At 43.4% G+C, this 23,478-nt stretch overlaps 2 protein-coding genes across 3 annotated transcripts in view; one reads left to right on the top strand and one right to left on the bottom strand.

The window, feature by feature from the left end:
- The window catches only part of ACP3 (acid phosphatase 3), a 55,007-nt gene extending 45,689 nt beyond the window's left edge, over positions 1 to 9,318 (bottom strand). The window contains exons 1-2 of the mRNA XM_038762629.1: positions 8,941 to 9,318; positions 8,626 to 8,813 (exon numbers count right to left, since the gene is read on the bottom strand). Of these exons, the coding sequence (XP_038618557.1) occupies positions 8,626 to 8,736 (111 nt within the window). The 5' untranslated portion in view covers positions 8,737 to 8,813; positions 8,941 to 9,318. The remainder of the gene's footprint in view (positions 1 to 8,625; positions 8,814 to 8,940) is intronic.
- Positions 1 to 23,478, top strand: part of CPNE4 (copine 4) — a 526,299-nt gene that overhangs the window by 32,832 nt on the left and 469,989 nt on the right. The gene's annotated exons all lie outside the window — the stretch shown is intronic.

Here is a 23,478-nt window from a genome sequence, read left to right as displayed (position 1 = left end):
GAAAACTTTTATGTTCATAATTTGTGCTTTCCCAGTAATTGTTTTTCATGGTAGTTTGTTCCCTACGGTCTAAGCACACTGCGACATAGATACCTTGCAAGGAATTCTGTGTTTGATTATGGGAGTCCAGAAGTGAGCTTGTCACATGAGTGAGAGAGAATTAAAAAAAAAAACAAACCTTAAGGGTGGCAATAAAGCCAAGGAGAGGCACTAAACTACACGTGTACAGGTGGCCCAGCAACAAATCTTCCCTGTTAACAGCTGTGCCTAGCCTATGTCGGAAGCGTAATAATATAATAATGGTGGCATTTATTAAGCACTTAGTATGTGCAAAGCACTGTTCTAAGCACTGGGGAGGTTACAAGGTGATCAGGTTGTCCCACGGGGGGCTCACTGTCTCAATCCCCATTTTACAGATGAGGTAACTGAGGCCCAGAGAAGTTAAGTGACTTAACTGAGGCCCAGAGAAGTGAAGTGACTTGCCCAAAGTCACACAGCTGACAACTGGCAGAGCTGGGATTTGAACCCATGACCTCTGACTCCAAAGCCCAGGCTCTTTCCACTGAGCCACGCTGCTTCTCGTGTAGTTATGTGTAGTAATTATGTAGTAGTTATGTGTAGTCTCGTGTAGTTATGGCAGAGAAGCAGCATGGCTCAGTGGAAAGAGTACGGGCTTTGGCGTCAGAAGTCATGGGTTCAAATTCCGCTCTGTCAATTAGCTGTGTGACTTTGGGCAAGTCACTTAACTTCTCTGGGCCTCAGTTCCCTCATCTATAAAATGGGGATTAAGACTGTGAGCCCCACAGGGGACAACCTGATCATCTTGTATTCCCCCCACAACAGTGCTTTGCACATAGTAAGCTCTTAACGAATGCTATCATTATTACTATGGCACTGGAGTGGCCATTCATCTACCTTTTTACCAATTTGGCTTTCACCTATTCTGTTCCCTGTCTCATATGAATATGGCATCGGGTGCTTTATGATTGTATTTTTTATCATGAGCCCCCCTAATCTTCCCTCCACTGGGTTATTTACCGAGTTCGATGGCTAGGAAGTGGTGCCCGGGTTAAGAGGAACCTGAGAAGGGAATACAATGACTCTGGAACAAATGACCTAAAAGGCATAGACAGATTTTAAACAGACCTGGAGTTTGTACAAGTGACTGCCTATTCCTTGTGAATTAACCCTCTATTATACCTGCTGAAAACTGCCGAGCTTTTGTTTGTCTAAGGCAGACAGACTAGCAAGCAGGTAAAAGGATGAGACACCTGATGAGTGATTTTCTTTTCAGGCTGAAATCCCTTCCAATCCAGGCCGGCTGAGCCAGGAGTAGAACATGGGAGAAAGCCCGGAAAATCATCAAGAAGGAATATGGAGCGAGAGGGAGGGAGGGAGACTGGCTTATCTTGGCAGTTACTCTGTGAACTTACTCTGGGCAAAGCCATGTACTCAGAATTGGGGTAGATGCGAGATAATCAGATTAGACACAGTCCTGGTCCCACATGGGATTCAAAATCTAACACCAACGATTCTCAATCTAATCTGTATTTACATATTATTTCAATCAATCAATCAATCAATCGTATTTATTGAGCACTTACTGTGTGCAGAGCACTGTACTAAGCGCTTGGGAAGTACAAGTTGGCAACATATAGAGACGGCCCCTACCCAACAGTGAGCTCACAGTCTAGAAGGGGGAGAGGTTTATTTTTTTATTTTTTATTTTTATTTTTATTTAATTTTTGTTTTTTATTATTATTATTCATTATTATTCATTATTTTGATTGTTTATTTAATTTCAGGTTTATGACATCAGAGCTCACTGTACAATCCCAGGCTCCTAAAGTATTACATAACCCCACCTCCATAACACCTGCTGGAGTTTCCTGTGAGGGCAACACAAGTGTGTGTTTGTGTGTGTGTGACACATCCATATCAATATATGTATGTATCTATCTTTTCGGTTTAAAAGATGAAATTTACTGATGGTGAGATTTTATCGGTATGCGTGTGGCTGTTAAGACCAATGCATGACCATCATTCTCTTCTGGAATACGTGCGTGAACAACTGAACTCCGACAAATTGGTTCTCCGGAGTGCCTGATGCCAATCACGTTCCTCCCTGCTGGATGCCACAATCTTTCTGAAATTTCTGTTTCTTGTGGCTAGGTATGCCTTGGTTTTTTTGTCTTCTGCTGCTCTCTCCCAGCTTTCCGCTGGTATGCCGCATCGCTTAAGCTTTGGCTTCATTGTCTTTTCCGAGTCTGGGCAACATATAGGGCACGGTCCAGGCAAAGAGAGAGCTGGGTGTTATTTTTACCTATGGATGGGACTTTGGGCAAGTCACTATGTGTGCCTTAGTTTCTCCACATAGGGCAGAAATAGTTATTCTCATTTATGTCCTGAAAGTTCTGAGGGTTCAAGAGGTAATACCTGGAATGTGGGGTGAATTCCATGGAGAGAAAGTGCTTAATAGGTGCAGAAATAATCCTTCCTACACTGGCAGATTTCCTTGTCTGAGTCCTCGGCTGAATTGACTCAGATCAATCCATCAATTTGTCTCTAAGCAAATTTCCCAGGGCTCCCGGTGCTTCCTTTTCTTCCTCGTCTTTCATCTTCTCTCATGTTCCCAGTCACACCTTTCTCTTAGCTCAGCAAAGGAGGGTGTTTCATTTATAATTAGCCTAGCTGGTTTTTCTACTCTGGAATTAATTTGCCTCTATGAAACTCGAAAACTCCAGGACTTCCTGGAAAGGGTTTCCCTCCCTCGTGCAAGCGTCTCCCTACATTTAAATTCCATCCCACATTTATTTGCAAGTGCTATTATATATCCAAATCTGGTCTCACTGGACAGTACCTTATGGGAGCTTTTTTGCCTTGATAAATAGACGAAGACGATGGTCTTTTCCATTGCAAACTTTAAATAAAATAACCAGGCAAAATTAACACAAGTTAAAAAGGTTGGGGCTTGAAAGAAATTAGGCTGGATGAAAACAAAATTAGGCAGTGGAATTGTATCTATTTAAAACTATGATTCCCTGTAATAGAATAAAGTTTCTTCAGGATTCAGGTACATGCTGTGATCAAATGCAAAGGCACTGTAATGTTGGGTGTATTTTACAAGTTTACAATATCTGAAGGCCTTAGTTGCTGACCTGTTTTCAAGGTTAAATAATTGGAATTCATTTAAACTAAGATTTTAAGGTTCACTGAAACCCAGAACATTGACTTTAGTAATTAAATACATCAAGCCAAACAATGGGACAGCAAAAAAAAAAAAAAAAAAAATCAACAGTTGAGTCTTGTTTTTGATATTTTTTTTTAAATCCTAAATTTGGCCAAAACAGAGATTCATAATTCCTGAAGTTTCATGCTTATTTCGCGTGTTTAAAATCATCTTTTTATTCAGCGAAAACAGTTGATTAAGAATTGTTTCATAATGGGCAAAAGAAGTGCTAAAATGGTAGATTCGCTAGTTGCAACTCTACTTTGCGAGAAGTGCTTGGGGTAAGTACTTCTATTTTGTAAAAAGGACCACCACTTTGATTTACATTTCAGTTTGATGTAACTACGAAAGCAAGATGACTAGTGGAAAAAAACATACAGTTTGGATGGCTTTTTTGGCATATGCAATTTTGGGGTGAGTTTCATGGAGACAGATGAATATGGGTGGCCAATCAGTAGACCGTGATTAGGTCTCATTCTGCTGCCAAATGTCAGCAAAGAATAGCATTTGTTCTAGTTGTGATATAACAAATTTTTGCAACATGTTTTGATAATAATAATAATGATGGTATTTGTTAAGAGCTTACTACATGCCAAGCACTGTTCTAAGCGCTGGGATAGATACAAAGTGATCAGGTTGTTCCATGTGGGGCTCCCAGTCTTAACTCCCAGTTAACAGATGGAGGTAACTGAGGGACAGAGAAGTTGTTAGAGAAGCAGTGTGGCTTAGTGGAAAGAGCCCGGGCTTCGAAGTCAGAGGTCATAATAATAATAATAATAATAATATAATAATAATAATAATAATGGTATTAAGCGCTTACTATGTGCAAAGCACTGTTCTAAGCGCTGGGGGAGATACAAAGTGATCAGGTTGTCCCACGGGAAGACTCAGTCTTAATCCTCATTTTACAGATGAGGTAACTGAGGCACAGAGAAGTGAAGTGACTTGCCCAAAGTCACACAGCTGACAATTGGTGGAGTTGGGATTTGAACCCATGACCACTGACTCCAAAACCCGGGCTCTTTCCACTGAGCCACGCTGCTTCTCATGAGTTCTAATCCCAGCAATGCCACTTGTCAGCTGTGGGACTTTGGGCAAGTCACTTCTCTGGGCCTCAGTTCCCTCATCTGTAAAATGGGGATTAAAAGTGTGAGCCCCATGTGGGACAACCCAATTACCTTGTACCCCCTCAGCGCTTAGAACAGTGCTTGGCACATAGTAAGCGCATAACAAATGCCATCATTATTATTTTTTTAGAGGAGCAGAGTGGCTCAGTGGAAAGAGCCCGGGCTTTGGAGTCAGAGGTCATGGGTTCTAATCCCGACTCCGCCACTTGTCAGCTGTGTGACTTTGGGCAAGTCACTTCACTTCTCTGGGCCTCAGTTACCTCATTTGTAAAATGGGGATGAAGACTGTGAGCCCCCTTTGGGACATCCTGATCACCTTGTAACATCTCTAGCATTTAGAACAGTGCCCAATCAATCAATCGTATTTATTGAGCGCTTACTGTGTGCACAGCACTGTACTAAGCGCTTGGGAAGTACAAGTTGGCAACATATAGAAACGGTCTCTACCCAACAGTGGGCTCACAGTCTGCCCAGGTCACCCAGTAGTGGAGATGGTACTAGAACCCAGACCTTCCGACGCCTAACCCGGGCTCTTTCCCCTAAGCCATGCTGCTTCTCAGCAGTCAGGAAATTTTCATCACCTTTTGAGACACTGATGGAGAAGTGTTTATAGCCACCTCTTAGATTTGTATCTGTGCTCTGGGATGGCCAGTCTTTGGAGTATATGAGATGTTTCACATCAGATTCTTGAAAGGGCCACTGTTCCGCTTTGCACCTATAGATCATCTTCCAGTAGGGAAAATCAAAGCGTTTTATCATGAGATCATTATTGCTGCCTTCAATTTTTTTGGGGGGGAGCTCAGAAGAAAATCCAATTTATAGGTGGGGAAACTGAAGTATTGGGAAATGAACTGGTTGGCCTCAGATTTCTGCTCAAGGACCTTTTTCTATTCTCTTGCATCTTCCATGATCTTGCAAGAGTATTGCAATTAATTGTTCATGCATTCATTGTCATATTTATTGGGCGCTTAATGTGTGCAGAGCATTGTACTAAGCACTTGGGAGAGTACAATACAAAAATAAACATAACAATAACAATAAGCAATAACAATACAATAAGAGAAGCAGCGTGGCTCAGTGGAAAGAGCCCGGGCTTTGGAGTCAGAGGTCATGGGTTCAAACCCTGGCTCCGCCAATTGTCAGTGTGTGACTTTGGGCAAGTCACTTCACTTCTCTGGGCCTCAGTGACCTCATCTGTAAAATGGGGATGAAGATTGTGAGCCCCCCCATAGAACAACCTGATCACCTTGTAACCTCCCCAGCGCTGAGAACAGTGCTTTGCACATAGTAAGTGCTTAATAAATCCCATTATTATTGTTATTATTAAACAGACACATTCCCTGTCCACAACAAGGTTGCAGTCCAGACGGACTGTTAAAACGCCTCAGAATAACTGTATGCCAAAACAATATAAATTTTATCTGAAAGTGGGGGAAATTTCCCTGTAGTCTTGTATTGTTTAACCCTTAAATGAAGAAGGTAGAAAGTGAGCTAGATCACCTAGAGTGTTTGCTTTATCTGTCTATTCCTAAATCCAAACTCTCAAGGAAATCCCAGAAACTAAAGTGGGAATTCTGCGCGCTGCGGTCATGAAGCACTGTTGCCTAGTGGATAGAGCACAAGCCTTTCAGTCAGAAGGACCTGGGTTCTAATCCAGGCTCCGCCACCTGCCTTGCTGGGTGGCCTTGGACAGTCACTTAACTTCTTTGTGCCTCATTTACCTCATCTGTATAATTAATAACGGTATTTGTTAAGCGCTTACTATATGCAAAGCACTGTTCTAAGCGCTGGGAGGGGATACAAGGTGATGAGGTTGTCCCATGTCAGGTTCACAGTCTTAATCCCCATTTTACAGATGAGGTAACTGAGGCTCAGAGAAGTTAAGTGACTTGCCCAAGGTCACACAGCAGACATGTGGTGGAGCCGGAATTCGAACCCATGACCTCTGACTCTAAAGACCAGGTTCTTTCCACTTAGCCACTTTGCTTCCCCTAAATGGGGATTGATTGAGCACCCCATGTGAGACATGGACTGTGTCCATCCTGCTCAGCACCTACTAGAGTACCTGGCATGTAGTAATAATAATGATGGTATTTGTTAAGCACTTACTATGTGCCAAGCACTGTTCTAAGCGCTGGGGTAGATACAGGGTAATCAGGTTGTCCCACGTGGGATGCACAGTCTTAATCCCCATTTTCCAGATGAGGTAACTGAGGCCCAGAGAAGTTAAGTGACTTGCCCAAAGTCACACAGGTGGCAGAGCCGGGATTAGAACCCACGACCTCTGACTCCCATGCTCGGGCTCTTTCCCCTAAGCCACGCTGCTTCTCTAGTAAGCACTTAACAAACACCATTAAAAGTAGTTAAGGGGGGCGGAAGTTACTGAATAAATCTTTCAGCAGATCTATTTCCCCTCGGCCGTGGAATGAGATGGGATGGGATACTGCTATCTGTCTGAGATCGATCAATCAAATCAATAAATCGTATTTATTGAGCGCTTACTGTTTGCAGAGCACTGTACTAAGCGCTTTGACGATGGCCTTCTCTTGTCCTTCCTGCTCAGAGAACTTTAGAAGTGGCAGAGACTTGTTTGCACTGGCTCCCAGAGATGACATAGTGTGTTTGCTCTCTGGAGTTCTGGCACATTTTGCATTCCCGTTTTCTGCAAGAACTCTAACTGATTTAGCAATTCCTCAAATCTGGATGAAGTAAAACATCCCATCATTAAAAGCGTTGAGCTTTAGGGAGTCAGTGAGCTGAAGCCAGGAGAAGTGATTTCAGGCTGGGCCTGGATGGTGGGTTCAATTTATGCGTCTTCAATCAATGGTATTTGAGTATTAAGGCTTTAGCACTCCAATGCCATTGATTGATTGCAAAGTGCTTGGAGAATACAGCACTACGGAGTCGGTAGAGACATTCCCTGTCCACAGGAAGCCTACAGTCTAGAGGGGACGGCCTGTGACCTGACATTCCCAGACTATAAAATGGAGAGAATGACATTTACTAGCTTGAGATCTCTTGATGAAAGGGGCTCATAAGTTTGTCTGCTAGTCTGTCCGTCTTCCTCTTCCTCTTCTGCTGCTCTAGTAAACATTTGGAGTGTGGCAAGTCTACCACCATTGCTGGTATAGTGAATCCTTGATCCCAAGCCATTCTCTAAATCTAAGTGCAAAAACAGCTAATATTTTTGAGAGTGTGTAAATGCCAGATTTCTAATGTACTGTAATTAAAAGCTTAAAGGCTTTCAATAAAAAGTCCAAGCCGCAGGCACTGTACCCAAAATGTACACAGTGTTGGAGCGTTTTATAACATAGGAGTCTCACAGTTGAATCAAGCTACAAATAAACTCAGTTCTTTGTCATTTATTATTGGACTCAGTGGTCTAAGACTCACTGGTCGACTACTATGTTAGAAGATTCTTAAAGGTTGGGGACGAGGGGATCTAGATTTAATTTAAAATGGAGCCTCAAAAGGAAGACCCAATGCAAATTAGAAAAAGCTGCACCTATGGATAAAATAAATGAAGTGTCACATGTCAGACGTGTTTGTGTAAGCATGCTGACATGTTAACACAGATACCTAGGAGGTGATTTCATCTTTTTTAAGCCTTTCTTTCAAACTAGTTCAAATGGTGAGCATAAACACTGTGACTCCAGTATTCTTTTTCCGTAGAGCATGCCCTTAACGTTTCTTTTAGTAACTTTGGTTCTTTTCAACCGTCTGAATTTAATTCCTATCAAAGTAAAGTAGTTCTGTCCTTTAGGAAGTATTCCTCTAAATCGTTGGTTTAGTTTCATTTCCACATTTTAGAGGTTCTTTTGCAATATAAGCATTTTGAAGTAATCTGTTAACTAAAAAAGGGAAACACTTCTCAGTCTAAAGAACTGTTTCTATGAGTTTGGAATGTGATTTAACTACTTTGAATCCTAGAAGTAAATAATGCAGGTTGCAGAGAGCTCTTTCCACGGCTGCTGCTAGTCTTCTAATGCTGTCACCAGTGATCTATAAGGAGGTTTCCTTACCTGATGCAGAGCAAAAAAAAAAAAAAGTGGGGGGGGATTAAATGAGAGGAAGAAAAAAAGGACTTTCATCTGTCAGGACTTGTTCGATCTTCATTAAGGGAAACTTGATTATCACCTCCTTCTTAAAATGTTTGTCGAAATGAGGCTATAAACCAGAACATCTAGGGCAAAATGAAGCCTTATAGGGTTTCCAGAGCACACTGATAACATAGTCTTGGGGGGGAAAAATATGAGAAAATGTACTTACTAGTATCACAAACTTCAGTTCCTTGACTGCTGCGGCTTGGTGGAACCAGACGGAAAAAAGAAACAAAGAGCCCAGGCTGGCAGTCCAGGGCACCGGTGGGGAGACTCTCATCTTGGGGCCAGCTAAATGAAGCTGCTTGAAACGCGATAGTGGAGCTTTCCAACTTGAAAAGCACTGGACTGGAAGCTCTTTAATCAAACAAATGAAGGGGCGGAACCAGAAATCATGAATATTAAACACCCAAAGAGGCTTTGGGTGGAGTTTTTTTTTTATGGGTTCTTTAAGGTGATTTACTTTTAGCTTGTTCTCACCCACCTTTGATTTATTTGATCTTTTCTGGGTTTATGTTTTGCCAAAGGCCTTAAGCAAAGAATCCAGCTGTGACTTTGGGGAACCAGATCTGGACTGGGCTGACATGGTCTCTTTAGTCGTTGCACTTGAAAAACGTCAGCATGGTGATGTTCAAAGTCCCACACTCAGGGTGTTTGAGGTCCTTGTTTCTCTAGCCATGATCTCATACGGGAAGTTTAGAAAAGGAATTATCAGGAACCATGTGAGTCGTATGGTTCAAATGAGCTAAAACCCTCTTCGAGCTCAGGACGTCAAGCAGGGAATTAGCAAGACTCTTTCAGACCTTCCTGACGTTGATGTGCCAAGAAGGCTGAAGTCTTAAATCCATCTGAGCCAGTAGAGCCAGCGTCTAGGTTCGCTTGGCAACCTGTCCCTCCCATTCTTTACGCTTGCTTAAGTCAGAGAGTTTTTCTGCTTTATGAGGTCACAGAATGCAGTGGAATGGGAGTAGGGTGCCCACTGATGCCCAGTAGCAAACATCAGTAGCTTCTGATGTCACTCCGGTGCTAGCACGGTGATGTTACATGTACTATTTTGCCCAAATAGATGGATTTTTGCATAATTCTTGTGCCTTTCTTCAGGGGTAGGGGAAGACCCCTGAAGCGCCCACTTGTTCCCAAGCTTTTGAGTTCCATATGAACTCTGTCACCTTGTCCCATCTGCCGAACATGGGAGCAAGATATATGGCCCAGGCTGAAAGCTGGAAAAAAACCACCAGAAACACATAATAAAAGCATCAGAGGACAGAAAACTTTACCCTCTGTTGTGAAATTCATTCAATCGTATTTATTGAGCGTTTGCTGTGTTCAGAACACTGTATTTAACCACCCTATTTGTGACGGGGGATGTTTGTTTGGAGGGGGGAAGGGCAGCCCAACACCAATTCCTTGTTTCTCAACCACACAAACTGGAAGCAACCTCATTTCAACTATTTGAAAAGGGGGTTTGCAACTGTGTGTGTTGATTTTGTTTACTGATTTGGTTTTATCCGAAACATTAGGTCCAGGTTTGAGTTTTCTATGAGACTGCATCCTTGGGGAAGGTTCCTGATTGGAGTCTCGTCTGATTGATAGGTGTCTGCCCCTGTGACCTTACCTAGTCTTGTTTCAGATATGTTAGTGACTGTTTCTTATAATAATAATAATAATAATAATAATAATAATAATAATAATGGCATTTGTTAAGCGCTTACTATGTGCCAAGCATTGTTCTAAGTGCTGGTGGGATATAAGGTAATCAGGTTGGTCCCACGTGGGGCTCACAGTCTTAATCCCCATTTTCCAGATGAGGGAACTGAGGCCCAGAGAAGTGAAGTGACTTACCCAAAGTCACACAGCTGACAGTTGGCAGAGCTGGGACTAGAACCCATGACCTCTGACTCCCAAGCCCATGCTCTGTCCTGTGAGCCATGCTGCTTCTCTGCTTATCTGATGCTTTTATTCTTTTTCTGCTAAGTAGAGAATAGATAAGGAGAGAAATTGTGGTCTTCTCTTTTTTTTTTCCCTGAATGGACTTTTCAATCAATCAATCATTCGCTCCCTCCCATGTTTTAATAGGCACTCTTGAATATAAGGTGGTAAAAAAAAATTGGCTCTCCCCATAACTGCACTGTCAATTTAATGGGGTTTTGGTTTCTCACAGCTTCGCAAGGTAGCAGTGGGGCAAAGAGAAAGGTCTGAGGGTGGAGAGCATGCAGTGTGTCAATGGCACTTCTGCCCGAGGCAAAGCCACCATCTGTTTGAAAATTTCAAAAATCACACCCACAAGTTTAACACAGATGTAGGAGTCTCATTTTCAGTCTAATGAAAGGGGACTTACGGTCTGGCACAGAGACTACATCTATCCTTTGCAGTTTCAGAGCAAAACCAGATATAACCAGAGAGAAAAAAATCCTTAAAAAAAATCCCTTCCACATACAGCTTCTGAAACAGGGTGCAGAACATGCACCATGAGATTTGTTTTGGGGTTTGAGGGGAGAAAGAACTAAGAAAACCCGGAGCGTCTAGGGATGAGAGAGACGGAAGCGAAGTTGGTTCAGCCTCCTTTTTCCCCTCTACTTCAATCACTCAATCAATCGTATTTATTGAGCGCTTACTGTGTGCAGAGCACTGTACTAAGCGCTTGGGAAGGACAAGGTGGCAACATATAGAGACGGTCCCTACCCAACAGTGGGCTCACAGTCTAGAAGTCTACGTCAGTTATCCTCCCAACCCTGTTTTTCATCTCACCAGAGAAGTGTCCCCTCTATTGCTACTGGGAGATGGCTCATCTGGCACCTTCTTTTTTTAGTATCTAATAATAATAATGATAATAATAATAATAATAACCCGATCACCTTGTATCCCCCTAGCACTTAGAACAGTGCTTCGCACATAGTAAGTGCTTAACAAATGTCATTATTATTATTATTATTATTATTATTATTATTACTATGTGCCAAGCACTGTTCTAATCGCTGGGGAGGTTACAAGATGATCAGGTTGTCCCACATGGGGCTCACAGTCTTCATCCCCATTTTACAGATGAGGGAACTGAGGCCCAGAGAAGTGAAGTGACTTGCCCAAAGTCACACAGCTGACAGTTGGCAGAGCTGGGATTCGAACCCATGACCTCTGACTCTAAAGCCACTTTCCACTGAGCCACGCTGCTTCTCATGATGTGAAATTCTGCTTGCAAGCGTACTTACCCAGCTTTCAATGGTTTTTGGGTCTTACGTTGTCATGTTTTCTAAATTTTCAGACTCTCTGAGGAGACCTCAAAATGAGTGAAGGTAACTAGCTCGACTGGGGTCACAGTACTAAAAATAGGATGGGGCATTTTGATGCTTTTTCAAAAGAGGCCTCTAGTGATGCAATGGCATCTACCAAAACTACCAAACACACTTTCTTCTTCACTCACACACTACACGCCTGATTTTTTTTTTTCCCCATGCGTCATCTGCTCTTAAATTGTATGAACCTGTTAGCCGCTGTGGAAATATTTTAGTGCCAGGGAGTAGTTATTTATTAGTTGATGTTCTGGTAAACTGAAAGTAAATCTGGATTTTAATAGTACTTAACTTGCCCTATCTGAGATTTAGTACTCTAGTTCATTGCAAAAATCTCATTTATTTAATATATACATTCATTTTATCTTAAATTATTTGTGTCCAAAGAGCTCTGTCTTCATTATTATTATCTCTCTTCAAGGATGCTGATGAGATGGATCTTGTACATATCTACTATTCTATTTATTCTGTTAATGATGTGCATCTAGCTTTATTTCTATTTATTCTGATGACTTGACACCCGTCCACATGTTTTGTTTTGTTGTCCGTCTCCCCCTTCTAGACTGTGAGCCCGTTGTTGGGTAGGGACCATCTCTATATGTTGCCAACTTGTACTGCCCAAGTGCTTAGTACAGTGCTCTGCACACAGTAAGCGCTCAATAAATATGATTGAATGAATGAATGAATGGTGCACTTTAGCTATCACACTTCATGCCTCTATTTTCTTCCTGCATTTGTCAAGTGTTTGCTATCTGCAGGGTGTTATAGGGCTGACCAAGGAGTAGCCTGTGAGAAGACCAGTGTGAGTCTTAAGGTGCTATCAGAGATTGTGTTCTAATTTCAGTGGTTGAAGGCACAGCTTGGAAAATCAAGTAGTCCTTGGGTTAATTCATCCTTTAGCGTTGGAACTTCACCCCTTACATAACTTGCATGACTCTTCTGTACTTATGCAAATCTATACGAAACATGATAATTTAAAAGTTATTTGAGTTCTTGAGTGAAAATGTCATCATGGGGAATATTATTTCAAAGGGAGTCAAAAAGCACTTTGTTATAATGCTATGTTGGGCAAGAGGACCCATGGTTCGTGTGTGTGTGTGTGCGTGTGTGTGTGTGTGTGTGTGTGTGTTTGTGATTTTTTTTAAAAACAGATTGTGGGACAAGGAAGGAGCTCAGATCTCATGTAGTTCATTGCCCTTGGCAAAATGAAAGCCAAACCATCCAGCAGGTAGTCATTCTTAAATATGTTCCACCACCTTCCTAACGCATTTCAGTATCAGTTACTGACAGGAATATATTTTTATGTTTTCTTGGTTAATGATCATTTCCATCAATATTGTCTGCCACATTTAAGTTCTAAACTAACCTCTCTGTTAGCGAAGGTTACGTCAAGAGCATCCACCTTAATCATAATATTCATTTAGCTATAGGATTTGTGGAGGACTATACTAAGTACTGGGAAGACATTAATCCGGTCATGAATCTTGGCTCTCAGGAGTTTTACAGTCTAAAGGATGGAGGATAAACATACAGGGAAAAAAAAAACAAAACAGCAGGCTAAATTGAACAGTTAAAAGACAAAGCACTAAAAATAATGGTGAGTTATTGTTTGGAGGGGATAGCCCCTGTTTTAATAATAATAATGTTGGTATTTGTTAAGCACTTTTCTAAGTGCTGGGGTAGATACATGTAATCAGGTTGTCCCACGGGGGACACACATTCTTCATCCCTATTTTGCAGAAGAGGTAACTGAGGCCCAGAGAAGTTAATTGACTTGCCCAAGGTCACACAGCTGACAAGTGGCAGAGGCGGGATTAGAACCCATGACTTGTGTTTTCTCATGCGCCTCACTGTTTCAGGCAGGAGCACTTGGGTCCAAACTGCCGCAATCTTCCCAGAATTCCAAATGTGGTGAGGGGTAGGTGTGAGTGGGGAGGGGCTCCTCTTCCAAAGTGGAGAATTGGGATGGTCCAGGCCAACAAGATGCTTCCCACCCTAACTCGAGACATATGATGGGGATGGAGTTCCCAGACTGAGCCCCCTCCTTCCTCTCCCCCTCCTCCCCCTCCCCATCCCCCCCCCCCGCCTTACCTCCTTCCCCTCCCCACAGCACCTGTATATACGTTTGTACATATTTATTACTCTATTTTATTTGTACGTATTTATTCTATTTATTTTGTTAATATGTTTTGTTCTCTATCTCCCCCTTCTAGACTGTGAACCCGCTGTTGGGTAGGGACCGGCTCTAGATGTTGCCAACTTGTACTTCCCAACTGCTTGGTACAGTGCTCTGCACACAGTAAGTGCTCAATAAATACGATTGAATGAATGAATGGAGTTTGGGGCCACCTGGCTCTAGGCTTCGGCCTACCCTCTAGTCAGATGAGAAGGCTTTTCTGCCATTGTGCCCAATTGCCTTGGCCAACAGCAACCAAAGGGTCCAAAACAGTCCTCTTCTACCCTCTCCTTTTCCAGTTTCAGCAATTTCAGAAAACAGATTGAGCCAAGCTGTAATGCGATGCGGGGATGCAAAGATGATGCTTATGATAGCAGGGTTAAGTACTACTACTTAGCCCTGGAAATTCAGACTTTCTTTAACTTCAAACACAGTAATTCTCCACGAAATGATGAGAATCCCACCACTCCATGAAGGGCCCCAAAAGAGACACTTTCTAAGAGTTCACTTCCAAGGCAGCACTAATGCAAAATTCACTCTACATACTGAAGACCACCCACAGCAGCACGTTTACTTTCTATTACAATATAAATGGTTAGAAAGAACTATTTCCATTTATCCAAGGGAACAAAATAAAAAAGGCATTTTGGAAGGTAAACTTGCAACCATTTCTTCAATTTCCAGACTAATTTAAAAAATTGAGTAATCTGCGTTGGAACTTTTCCTTTTATGAACCAGGTCAACAGTGTTATTTGTATTTCAGTTTTTAACTATTACATCATTTCAGTGTGCTCTTTCTGTAGTGGAAGGAATGTCCTTTTATGCTAAAGGACACTTAAGACCTCTTTTCTCAGGATCTGGCAACACCCTTGAACTGAATGTTTCTGTGCAGTTACTGCAGCTAAATAGAGATAATGTTTAAAACAAGGTATTTCTCAAAATTTGTTTATTTTTCTGATGGAACAGATACGTCCATTCATTCATTCAATCGTATCCATTGAGCGCTTGCTGTGTGCAGAGCACTGTACTAAGCGCTTGGAAAGAACAATTTCGCAGCAGAGACAATCCCTACCCAACAATGGGCTCACAGTCTAGAAGGGGGGAACAGACAACAAAACAAGTAGACAGGCATCAATATATCTATATACATCATTAATAAAATAAATAGAATAATAAATATATATATATAATTATATATCTATATACATCATTAATAAAATAAATAGAATAATAAATAAAATAAATAAAATTTTTCCTCTCCTCCTCCCCATCCCCCCCACCCTACCTCCTTCCCCTCCCCACAGCACCTGTATATATGTTTGTACAGATTTATTACTCTATTTGACTCGTACATATTTACTATTCTATTTATTTTATTTTGTTAATATAATAATAATAATGATAGCATTTATTAAGCACTTACTATGTGCAAAGCACTGTTCTAAGCGCTGGGGAGGTTATAAGATGATCAGGTTGTCCCACGGTGGGGGGCTCACAGTCTTAATCCCCATTTTACAGATGAGGGAACTGAGGCACAGAGGAGTTGTGACTTGCCCAAAGCCACACCGCTGACAAGTGGCGGAGCTGGGATTGTTTTGTTGTCTGTCTCCCCCTTTTCGACTGTGAGCCCGCTGTTGGGTAGGGACCGTCTCTAGATGTTGCCGACTTGGACTTCCCAAGCGCTTAGTACAGTGCTCTGCACACAGTCAGCGCTCAATAAATACGATTGAATGAATGAATGAATGAATACCCTTGAGCTGCCCAATTCTTGGGCCATTTCTGGGTTCTTAGTGGCAATATAGTCGGCCTTTTGCTCAAAAGAAGATAAATTAGTATAAACAAGAGCTGATTAGTCGTTGAGGAGTTGGTAAACAGATTTCTCTTACTGGCAAGATGGGGTTTCTTATGCACTTCTCTTGGCCGAGGCTTAGTGGACAAATAATGCTTCTGGGAGTCACTGAGGCACAGAGGAAGTGAAGTGACTTGCTCAAGGTCACACAGCAGACAGGTGGTGGAACTGGGATTAATAATAATGATCGCATTTAACTATGCTTACTATGTTCAAAGCACTGTTATAATGATGATGATGGCATTTGTTAAGCGCTTACTATGTGCCAAGCACTGTTCTAAGCGCTGGGGGGGGGGGGGGATACAAGGTGATCAGGTTGGCCCACTGGGGGCTCACAGTCTTAATCTCCATTTTATAGATGAGCTAACTGAGGCTTAACAGAGCAGTTAAATGACTTGCCTAAAGTCACACAGTTGACAGTTGGCGGAGCAGGGATTTGAACCCATGACCTCGGACTCCCAAGCCCTAAGCGCCGGAATGGTGCTATTTGTGACGGGTGGTGGAACCGGGATTAATAATAATGATGGCATTTGTTAACTATGCTTACTGTGTGCAAAGCGCTGTTACAATGATGATGATGCTGGCATTTGTTAAGTGCTTACTATATGCTAAGCACTGTTCTAAGCACTGGGGGAGATACAAGGTCAGCAGGTTGTCCCACTTGGGGCTCACGGTCTTAATATCCATTTTCCTGATGAGGAAACTGAGGCACAGAAGAAGTGAAGTGGCTTGCGCAAGGTCACACAGCAGACAGGTGGTGGAACCGGGATTAATAGTAATGATGGCATTTGTTAACTATGCTTACTATGTGCAAAGCACTGTTATAAGCACTGGAATGGTGGTATTTAAGCACTTACTATGTGCCAAGCACTGTTCTAAGCGTTGGGGTAGATACAATAATAATAATAATGATGATGGTATTTGTTAAGCGCTTACTATGTGCAAAGCACTGTTCTAAGCGCTGGGGAGGTTACAGAGTGATCAGGTTGTCCCACGGGGGGCTCACACTTTTAATCCCCATTTTACAGATGGGGTAACTGAGACACAGGGAAGTGAAGTGACTTGCCCAGAGTCACACAGCTGACAGTTGGCGGAGCTGGGATTTGAACCCATGACCTCTGACTCCAATGCCCGGGCTCTTTCCACTGAGCCACGCTGCTTCTCATCAAGGTGATCAGGTTGTCCCACTTGGGGCTCACGGTCTTAATCCCCATTTTCCTGATGAGGAAACTGAGGCACAGAAGAAGTGAAGTGACTTGCCCAAGGTCACACAGCAGACAGGTGGTGGAACCGGGATTAATAATAATGATGGCATTTGTTAACTATGCTTACTGTGTGCAAAGCACTGTTCTAAGCGCTGGAATGGTGGTCTTTGTTAAGCACTTACTATGTGCCAAGCACTGTTCTAAGCGCTGGGGGAGATACAAGGTAAGCAGGTTGTCCCACATGATGATGATGATGATGATGATGATGATGATGGCATTCTACACTCACTCCCTTGGTGACCTCATTCGCTCCCACGGCTTCAACTATCATCTCTACGCTGATGACACCCAGATCTACATCTCTGCCCCTGCTCTCTCCCCCTCCCTCCAGGCTCGCATCTCCTCCTGCCTTCAGGACATCTCCATCTGGATGTCCGCCCGCCACCTAAAGCTCAACATGTCGAAGACTGAGCTCCTTGTCTTCCCTCCCAAACCTTGTCCTCTCCCTAACTTTCCCATCTCTGTTGACGGCACTACCATCCTTCCCGTCTCACAAGCCCGCAACCTCGGTGTCATCCTCGACTCCGCTCTCTCATTCACCCCTCACATCCAAGCCGTCACCAAAACCTGCCGGTCTCAGCTCCGCAACATTGCCAAGATCCGCCCTTTCCTCTCCATCCAAACTGCTACCCTGCTCATTCAAGCTCTCATCCTATCCCGTCTGGACTACTGCACTAGCCTTCTCTCTGATCTCCCATCCTCGTGTCTCTCTCCACTTCAATCCATACTTCATGCTGCTGCCCGGATTATCTTTGTCCAGAAACGCTCTGGACATATTACTCCCCTCCTCAAAAACCTCCAATGGCTACCGATCAATCTGCGCATCAAGCAGAAACTCCTCACCCTGGGCTTCAAGGCTGTCCATCCCCTCGCCCCCTCCTACCTCACCTCCCTTCTCTCCTTCTCCAGCCCAGCCCGCACCCTCTGCTCCTCCACCGCTAATCTCCTCACCGTACCTCGTTCTCGCCTGTCCCGCCATCGACCCCCGGCCCACGTCCTCCCCCGGGCCTGGAATTCCCTCCCTCTGCCCCTCCGCCAAGCTAGCTCTCTTCCTCCCTTCAAGGCCCTGCTGAGAGCTCACCTCCTCCAGGAGGCCTTCCCAGACTGAGCCCCTTCTTTCCTCTCCCCTCGTCCCCCTCTCCATCCCCCCGTCTTACCTCCTTCCCTTCCCCACAGCACCTGTATATATGTATATATGGTTGTACATATTTATTACTCTATTTATTTATTTATTTTACTTGTACATTTCTATCCTACTTATTTTATTTTGTTGGTATGTTTGGTTCTGTTCTCTGTCTCCCCCTTTTAGACTGTGAGCCCACTGTTGGGTAGGGACTGTCTCTATGTGATGCCAATTTGTACTTCCCAAGCGCTTAGTACAGTGCTCTGCACATAGTAAGCGCTCAATAAATACGATTGATTGATTGATTGATTCGTTAAGCACTTAGAGAAGCAGCGTGGCTCAGTGGGAAGAGCCCAGGCTTGGGAGTCAGAGGTCATGGGTTCGAATTCCAGCTCTGCCACATGTCTGCTGTGTGACCTTGGGAAAGTCACTTCACTTCTCTGAGCCTCAGTTACCGCATCTGTAAAATGGGGATGAAGATTGTGAACCCCACATGGGACAACCTGATCACCTTGTATCTCCCCAGCGCTTAGAACAGTGTTTTGCACATAGTAAGTGCTTAACAAATGCCATCATCATCATCATCATCATCATGTGGGACACCCTGATTACCTTGTATCTACCTCAGTGCTTAGAACAGTGCTTGGTACATAATAATGATGGTATTTATTAAGCACTTACTATGTGCCAAGCACTGTTCTAAGCACTGGGGAGGTTACAAGGTGATCAGGTTGTCCCATGGAGGCTCACAGTCTTAATCCCCATTTTACAGATGAGGGAACTGTGGCCCAGAGAAGTGAAGTGACTTGCCCAAAGTCACACAGCAGAGAATTGGCGGAGCTAGGATTTGAACCTATGACCTCTGATTTCAAAGCCCGGGCTCTTTCCACTGAGCCACGCTGCTTCTCTTAGTGCTTAACAGATGCCACCATCATCATCATCATGTGGGGCAACCTGATTACCTTGTATCCACCCCAGCGCTTAGAACAGTGCTTGGCACATAGTAAGCGCTTACCAAATACCACCATTCCAGCGCTTAGAACAGTGCTTGGCACATAGTAAGCACTTAACAATTACCACCATTCCAGTGCTTAGAACAGTACTTTGCACACGGTAAGCATAGTTAACAAATGCCATCATTATTATTAATCCCGGTTCCACCACCTGTCTGCTGTGTGACCTTGGGCAAGTCACTTCACTTCCTCTGTGCCTCAGTTCCCTCATCAGGAAAATGGGGATTAAGAATGTGAGCCCGATGTGGGACAGGGACTGTATCAACCCAATCTGCTTTATTTCCCCCCAGCACTTAGCACAGTGCCTGGGACATAGTAAGCGCTTAAGTACCACAATTATAATTATTATAATTTAGTTGTCTGGGTGTCCAAAGAGTGCTATCTCCCTAGGGAGCTAATTGCCGTAGTTGTGAGCTTCAATTAATGGAGTTGCAGCCAAGGTGTCTCTTGAAAGGGCCTTCCTACCAGCACGGACCCAGCCGCAGACAAACAGACTATTGCACTTGGGAGAGTTATTTCAACAATCATGTGCAGGTGACAGATTTCCATGTCCAGAACAGAACTTCTTACCTTCCCACCCAAACCCTGTCCTCTCCCTGACTTTCCCATCACTGTGAGCCCACTGTTGGGTAGGGACTGTCTCTATATGTTGCCAATTTGTACTTCCCAAGCGCTTAGTACAGTGCTCTGCACATAGTAAGCGCTCAATAAATACGATTGATGATGATGATGATGATGATGTAGACGGCACCCCCACCGTCCTTCCCGTCTCACAAGCCCCTAACCTTGGCATCATCCTTGGTTCCGCTCTCTCGTTCGACCCACGTATTCAGTCTGTCACCAAATCCTGCCAGTCCCACCTTCACAACATTGCTAAAATCCACCCTTTCCTCCCATCCATAGTGCTACCAGGTTATTGCAATGGCTCATCCCGTCTAGCTTACTGCATCAGCCCTTCTAGTCTGTGAGCCCGCTGTTGGGTAGGTACCGTCTCTATATGTTGCCAACTTGTACTTCCCAAGCGCTTAGTACAGTGCTCTGCACACAGTAAGCGCTCAATAAATACGATTGAATGAATGAATCAGCCTCCTTATCTTCCTCCCTTCAAAGCCCTACTGAGAGCTCACCTCCTCCAGGTGGCCTTCCCAGACTGAGCCCCCTTTTTCCTCTCCTCCTCCCCATGCCCCCACCCTACCTCCTTCCCCTCCCCACAGCACCTGTATATATGTTTGTACAGATTTATTACTCTATTTATTTGACTTGTACATATTAGCTATTCTATTTTGTTAATGATGTGCATCTAGCTTTATTTCTATTTATTCTGACGACTCGACACCTGTCCACATGTTTTGTTTTGTTGTCTGTCTCCCCCTTCTAGACTGGGAGCCTGTTGTTGGGTAGGGACCGTCTCTGTATGTTGCCAACTTGTACTTCCCAAGTGCTTAGTACAGTGCTCTGCACACAGTAAGTGCTCAATAAATACGATTGAATGAATGAATCAGCCTCCTTATCTTCCTCCCTTCAAAGCCCTGCTGAGAGCTCACCTCCTCCAGGTGCCCTTCCCAGACTGAGCCCCCTTTTTCCTCTCCTCCTCCCCATGCCCCCCACCCTACCTCCTTCCCCTCCCCACAGCACCTGTACATATGTTTGTACAGATTTATTACTCTATTTATTTTACTTGTACATATTAGCTATTCTATTTTGTTAATGATGTGCATCTAGCTTTATTTCTATTTTTTTGATGACTTGGCACCTGTCTACATGTTTTGTTTTGTTCTCTGTCTCCCCCTTCTAGACTGTGAGCCCTTTGTTGAGTAGGGACCATCTCTATATGTTGCCGACTTGTACTTCCCAAGTGCTTTGCACAGTGCTCAGCACACAGTAAGCGCTCAATAAATACGATTGAATGAATGAATGAATGAGCCTCCTTGCTGACCTCCCAACCTCCTGTCTCTCTCCAATCCAGTCCATGCTTCACTACACTGCCCAGATCATCTTTCTGCAAAAACGTTCAGGACACTTCACTATCCTCCTCAAAAAAACCTCCAGTGGTTGCCCATCCACTTCGGTAGCAAACAAAAACTCCTCACCATTGGCTTTAAAGCACTCCATCACCTCACTTCTCTCCTTCTACAACCCAGCCTTCCGACTTCACTCCTCTAGTGCTAACCTTCTCACTATGCCCCGATCTCGCCTGTATCGCCCCCGACCCCGGCCCGTATCCTGCCTCGCTTCCTCAAATCCAACAATTACTCTCCCCCGCTTCAAAGCCTTATTGAAGGCACTGAAGATACTAAACCCCACTTTTCCTTATCTCCCATTCCCTTCTGCGCCACCCTGACTTTGCTCTTCGCCCCTTCCCAGGCTCACAGCACTTATATATTTAGCTGTAGTTTTATTTATTTGTATTGGTGCCTGTCTCCCCTCACCCCTCTAGACTGTGAGCGGGGCATGTCACTGTTTATTGTTGTACTTTCCCAAGCACTTAGTACAGTGCTGTGCACACAGAAAGCACTTAATAAATGTGAATGAATGAATGTAACAAAGTGACCTGATTTTATCTGGCCTTGGGTTTGTTCAACAACCTCCAGAGGAAAATTCATTGCCACAGAATACATTCATTCATTCAATCATATTTATTGAGCGCTTACTGTGTGCACAGCACCATACTAAGTGCTTGGGAAGTACAAGTTGGTAACATATAGAGACGGTCCCTACCCAACAACGGGCTCACAGTCTAGAAATACCTATTTATTACCTCGTCTCCCTCCTACTTGGATTTTGAACCCATGTGGACAGGGATTGTGTCTGACTTGATTATTTTGTATCTATCCCAACACCTAGTACATGCTTCGTACATAGTAAATACTTGTGACATTATTATTATTAGAAGAAAAATATTCCTTTGTGAGTTAGCGAGCACAAGACTGAGGTGATGATGATTCAGCTTACCGTCATTTGGGTTAAGGGGATGCTCAGAGTGTAAAATGGATTACCTGGCAGCTAATGAAATATATTGCCCAACTCATTACTAGTAATAAACACTGTGATGGTATCAAATATCCATGTGGGAAGTTATAAAGGCGTGATCCCCTTGGGAGTCAACCTTTCAACAAAGAATCTCTGAGCACTTTACCACACGATCTGCCACCTGGAATCATTAAATCCATTTGATAGATGGATTGATGGATTGGCTGATTTACAAAGCACCAAGGTCCCAGTTCATCCTGGAAGGAAGTTGTAGAGCCAGGGACCCAGTCCAAGTTTTTGATCCCTATTGTAGAAATCTTTCCAGCAAACCACTTTGGTCTTATTCCTAAAACTCTCTGCTTCCTTTAAACCCTATTTGCAAATTGAACAATTCTTTTTTGAATTGCCGTTGTGCAAATCTCAAGCAATAAAATGGGCTTGTTACAAAAAAAAATGCACTAGAGTTTTCCCTGAGCAAATCCCAAAGGTATTGGCATGGGTCCATTTGGAACCACCTTGGATAAACATCATATCTCTAAACAGGCAAGCTCCACAACAGTTTGGAAAAGAAAGAAAAAGAAACTAAAAGGATATACTATGGGTGTTCAGTGGTTGGGTGCTCCCAACCCCTGTTTTCAAGTCAGCTGTAAAGGAGTTGGTAGACATAATTTTTTGCTGCTGTTCAGCATGGCTTGCTTTGAGATCACCAGGTATATGGTGACATAGGAAGCCAGTCTCAGGTGCTGCTTCCTGAAATGCACCTTCTGATTCATTCATTCAGTCATATCTATTGAGCGCTTACTGTGTGCAGAACACAAGAGTAAGCCTGATTGACAGCGGATAATAATAATAATGATGGCATTTATTAAGCACTTACTATGTGCAAAGCACTGTTCTAAGCACTGGGGAGATTACAAGGTGACCAGGTTGTCCCACCGGGGGCTCACAGTCTTAATCCCCATTTTACAGATGAGGTCACTGAGGCCCAAAGAAGTGAAGTGACTTGCCCAAAGTCACACAGCTGACAATTGGCAGAGCCGGGATTTGATCATCTGCCTGCAACTAATAGATAGCACACAGATTTCACCCGCCTTGCCTGATTTAGCTGCGAGGGACATTATCTAAATGGGCTATCAGATTCTTTTAGTGGGGCCGGTAGTCAACCAATCTCAATTTCAGTGAGGTCAGAGCAAGAGAAAACGAACTGGCACCCAGAAAGGTGCAATAAATGTTGTTGATTAACTTAGCTTGAAGGTTCTAGATCAATAGAAGAAATAATATCCAGGTAATAAGTATTTAAAAACCATTGGAATCTCCTTTTCTGTAGTTCTTTAAGAAT

This window comes from Tachyglossus aculeatus, chromosome 2 (assembly GCF_015852505.1).
Source record: "Tachyglossus aculeatus isolate mTacAcu1 chromosome 2, mTacAcu1.pri, whole genome shotgun sequence".
NCBI lineage: Eukaryota > Metazoa > Chordata > Mammalia > Monotremata > Tachyglossidae > Tachyglossus > Tachyglossus aculeatus.
Note: the sequence above shows the minus strand (reverse complement) of the source record. Positions and strands in the feature narration are given on the sequence as shown.